Raw genomic sequence first — 4,646 nt, forward strand, 5'->3', positions numbered from 1 at the left:
CAGGTAATCAGAGTTGAAGCCCTGCGTTGAATCATCTGGAGGGTCTGCCCCCGGCCGATGGGACGAGACAATTACAGGCGACGCTACAAGCAGAGGTATCTCATGGACCTGGAGAAGATGGCACTTCGTCAGCCCCTGAAGATTAGGAGAAGTTATTACTGGAGGAAGGAGCCTCACACTCTCAGTGTCTCCTCTCAGACTGTACGAAGGACTCTCCAGCCTTATCTGTGTAGGCTCTGCCCGTCTGCACGCGCTCTCTTTGCAGTGTTGAATGTGATGAGGAAATTAGGCTTCTACAAACAAAAAAACAGCCGTTGGTTATTAGTTCAGATTTTTTTTCTTGGAGGTCTGTCATACACTAAATACACAGTATTTAAAGTATTTCCTTCAAAAATAGTGTCCTGAGAGGACTTTGTAAATATCAGTTCAGTTAGGACAGGGGTGTCAAACTCATTTCCACCAGGGGGCCACATCAGCAATACAGTTCCCCTGTATAGGGCCCTGTTAGGGCCGGTTGTAAACGGAAGACTGTATAGATCAGTACTGGTCCATAAGTCATTTGGTACCGGGCCATAGTGAAAAAATGTACTTCATTTTTGTTAATTTACTTTCTTTATTTAAAGATAATCTGTCAATATTTTTTTATATTTATTCAAGCTACAAATATTGTTCATTGCTGTGTAATAAAAAAAACAAAAAACTTTTAACTTCATAGGTTTAGAAACTCTGCTGCATGGATTTTACTTAATGCTTTTAAAGCAGCTTGGTGGGCCGGATTTGGCCCCTGGGCCTTGAGTTTGACACATATGAGGCAGGAGATTTTCTTTTCTAATGCTGCCGCTTCATCAGAAATGTTGCTCTTAGCTAAAGGTTGAGATGTTGCGGACACGTGGTGAGGGAAGATAATGAAGATTCTGGAGAAAAATAGAAGAAGAAGACGAGGCCATAGAAGAGTTAGGTAGTTTAACAGTACAGGAGGCAGAGGAGAGGGTTTGATGGAGGAAGAGGATCCACTGAAGGGAGCAGCAAGAAGGAGACAAAGAAGATGATGAGGAACACGTGTGACCAAGGGGAAGAAGAACGAGAAAAAGTATAAAAGTACTTTTTCATTCAATTCATCCATTTTCATCCACTTATCCGTTACCGGGTCACAGGGACAGCAGTCTCCATGACCGCCATCCAAATCACACTGCACCGTACCACCCCCCTGAACCTTCCTGCGGGTGGTGAGACCACTGGAAGGTACTAACCGCCCTAACTGGGATTCAATCTTGCCCAGAAGGTGAACCCTGGGGTTCCACACCAATGACAGAGACATTGACTCTGGGCCAAAGCACCACAAACTTTTTCATTGGATCTTCAAAATAATCGATAATCAACAGTCATTATTTTTAAAGATGAATATTTTCATCATCCGTTCTCAGCCACTTCATAGTCAAATCAGTTGATGGGATACAATCTAACTGCGGGATTATTATTTGGAAATTTCTCAGCAGCCCCAGGAGCATGGGGATCTTTGATGTGAACCTGAGTTCATCTGTATTCTCACGCTACTGCTCACTCTCATGGACTGCTTACATGTGAATTAAATGTATAATTATCATCTGCATTTCAAATATATTCTTTTTTTTTTTCTTCAGATCACAACCTGGACCTGGTGGAGAAAGACTTCACCATCAACACAGTGGCCGGAGCCATGAAGGCCTTCTTCTCTGAGCTGCCTGAACCTCTGGTGCCCTACAACATGCAGGGGGAGCTGGTGGACGCCTACAGTAAGTCCTGAGGCTTCGGCACGACGGCGCGGGGAAGTTTACTTTTCCTGAAACCTGAGCTGTCTTGGAGTTTTACCTGAAGTGCATTTTGTCAGCGTTGTTTGTTTTTTTATTTTTTATTTAAGCCAAGAAACAAAGTCCTAACATTTCAAATCCATCTGTGAGCTGGTGAGGAAGAGTCAGAGGCAGGAGGAGAAAATAGTCAATGATTTAAGCAGGAGGACGTGTGCATGGTTGCACACGATGGAGAGATGCCAGACTAGCGTGGATGATGGAGCTCTAATGGAGTCCTAGTAAAAGTCATATTTCAGATAAATGAGGGTATCCCCACGTCCACCGCCAACTCGCTTATATTTTTTGTGTTGTGTAATTTGTCAAAACAAAGATTTAGGAGGTGGCTCATTCACCGGAGAGATTTACCACCCCAGGCTGCCACGTCGCTTTACTGTCTGTGTGTGTGTGTGTGTCTGTCTTTAACAGCCACACTGAGACCCTTCAGCCGTGACAACTCGACAGGCTCTTTGCCATTTCTTAGCGTGGGGATTAAGAGTAAGAAGAAAAATCTGATCTGAGCGCTTACAACAAAGTTCATGCATTTTATTAGACATCGTCAATCGGTCGATATTTGTAATCACGATTAATCATGATCATAATTGATAAGTTGATGTTGTTTCGTAGTGTTGGTGCATGTTAATGGTGACATGTAGTTGGTGAAGTCTCTCGCCGTCCGTTTTATAGACTTATTTACTGCAGCGTGTCTGATGAAGTTGAATAACAGCACGTATCGACCATGTGTGTTTATGGGAGCGTATGTCTCCATACAACTCCATTATAAACCTAATGCATTAACCGTACCTTCACCGTCCGGGCAGATCTCCATGGCGTTCTCACACATTGTTATGAAGGCATTCCTTTATTCACCTTAAGCCTTTTCATGGTCACGGAGGGCTGAAGCCAAACCAAGTTTTGACAGAAACGCGAGACCAGCTTACACTCAAGCCTAGGGTCCAGATTAGAATTAGAATTTCAATTCAGGATCGCAGTATGGAAGTCTGGAAGTGGAGTTGAAGACGATGAATGTGATGTCATTAGTTGTTAAACTGGGAGGTGACGAAAAGGAAATGTTTAAGGAGAAAGAGCTTGGGCGGATGACTTGGGATGGATGTCACGGTGATTTATCCGGGGCTTCAGAAGTAAGTCGCAGTTTTGATTGCTGAAGACGGCCGTGCAGGAGGAGGAAAGGGGGCGCTGTGTGAAGTCATCGTGGATCTGCGCTGACCTCATCGAGGGAATACAAACTCTAATTCCCTGATTGTAAATCATCGTGGTGTTGTGGAGGAGAACATCTGCTGCTCTCAACCTTACTTACACACACACACACACACACACGCGCAGGATGGACTGTGTTAGTGGGTGACGTCAGCTCTTCTGACTCACTCCTTGCTGTCACTGGACCTAACACGCCCAGTGCATGTGAGTGATTGTGTGCATGTTGCTGTACTTTGTCGGATGTTGTGAAGGGTGGATGGTTTGTTTCTCCTCCGGAATGTGTGTGTGGTCTCTTTTGGAAAATTGTTTGATGGATTACTTTTAGTGGCATGTCTGTATGTGCCTGTGTACTCGTGTGTGTGTGTTTATATACTCCTGTGTTGCAGGATGAAGTAACGCTGTCCTGCACTGATCTTTTGAGGGCTGAGTCAAATGGCCGTCACTCCCCTCCCCCACTGTCTCCCCCAACCTTCCACATCCTCCTCTTCCACTCTGACTCTTCCGACACCTTCAGACTTCTCTCATCTTTGCTTTCGGCCTCCTTTCTTCCGAACCTCTCCTGACCTGATCATCTCTCTCCATCTGCTCCCATCCAGAGATCAACGAGAGAGAGCAGCGCTTTCAGACGATGAAGGACATTCTGCGCCGCTTCCCCAAGGAGAATTACGAGGTCTTCAAATATGTCACCAGCCACTTGAACAAGTGAGTTAGTGATGGGGTCAGAGCGGGCCACCGACAGCGGCGCTGACTACACCGCTGGGCAGTGATATCACAGAAAAGTGTGGCGGTGAAAGAATAGAAGTGGTGTCATCGTGGGTGATTAACAGTCACGCTGGATGGTGCTGATTCATCCCCAGTCAAAATGTCAGCGCGTGTGAACCTCTTTATGTATGGGAGAGTAATCAGGGTTAAAGTAAAATATAATAATAAAATAAATAATTATAAAAAAATATATTTAAATATCTACGCTGCAGCCATCACTTTTCTGTTCTGTTATTTTTCAAAGGTGGGTGAAAATGATTTTATGATTTGTTTAATCCACTGGTGAACTAAATTTAACTTCACTGCCTCTCTTTGTCCACCAGGGTGAGTCAGAACAACAAGTTGAACCTGATGACCAGTGAGAACCTGTCCATCTGTTTCTGGCCCACGCTGATGAGACCAGATTTCACCACCATGGACGCCCTGACAGCCACTCGCACCTATCAGACAATCATCGAGAGCTTCATCGACCAGTGCTCCTACTTCTTCTACAATCAGCCGTTGGCCGAGGGCCTGCCCGGCTCCCCCACTTCCACGCTCTCCTCTGGAGTAGGAATGTCTGCCTACTCCTGTATGGCACAAGGCTACTCTTCCTCGCCGACTCCGTCCCCGGCCCCCTACGTCCTCCCGGCCACCCCTCCTGTCATACCACACTACGCCTCTCAGATCCACCATCATCACCACCACCACCACCAACAACATCACCACCAACATCACCATCAACATCAGTCCCCGCCCCACTCCCCACCTCCGACCCCCCAGTCCCCTATCCCAGCACTGCTGCCACCATCACTGCATCCTCATCATCCACCTACAGAACAACACATGCTGTGAATCAGGGAT

The 4,646-nt window shown here is 46.0% G+C and overlaps 1 protein-coding gene across 2 annotated transcripts in view; it reads left to right on the forward strand.

The window, feature by feature from the left end:
• The window catches only part of arhgap35a (Rho GTPase activating protein 35a), a 54,434-nt gene extending 49,794 nt beyond the window's left edge, over window positions 1-4,640 (forward strand). For both annotated transcript variants that reach the window (XM_008309156.3, XM_008309155.3), the window contains 3 exons: window positions 1,641-1,772; window positions 3,638-3,743; window positions 4,127-4,640. In XM_008309156.3, the coding sequence (XP_008307378.1) occupies window positions 1,641-1,772; window positions 3,638-3,743; window positions 4,127-4,637 (749 nt within the window). In that variant the 3' untranslated portion in view covers window positions 4,638-4,640. The remainder of the gene's footprint in view (window positions 1-1,640; window positions 1,773-3,637; window positions 3,744-4,126) is intronic.
• Window positions 4,641-4,646: the final 6 nt, after the last annotated feature.

The sequence above is a fragment of the Cynoglossus semilaevis genome, chromosome 4, assembly GCF_000523025.1.
Source record: "Cynoglossus semilaevis isolate Cse_v1.0 chromosome 4, Cse_v1.0, whole genome shotgun sequence".
NCBI lineage: Eukaryota > Metazoa > Chordata > Actinopteri > Pleuronectiformes > Cynoglossidae > Cynoglossus > Cynoglossus semilaevis.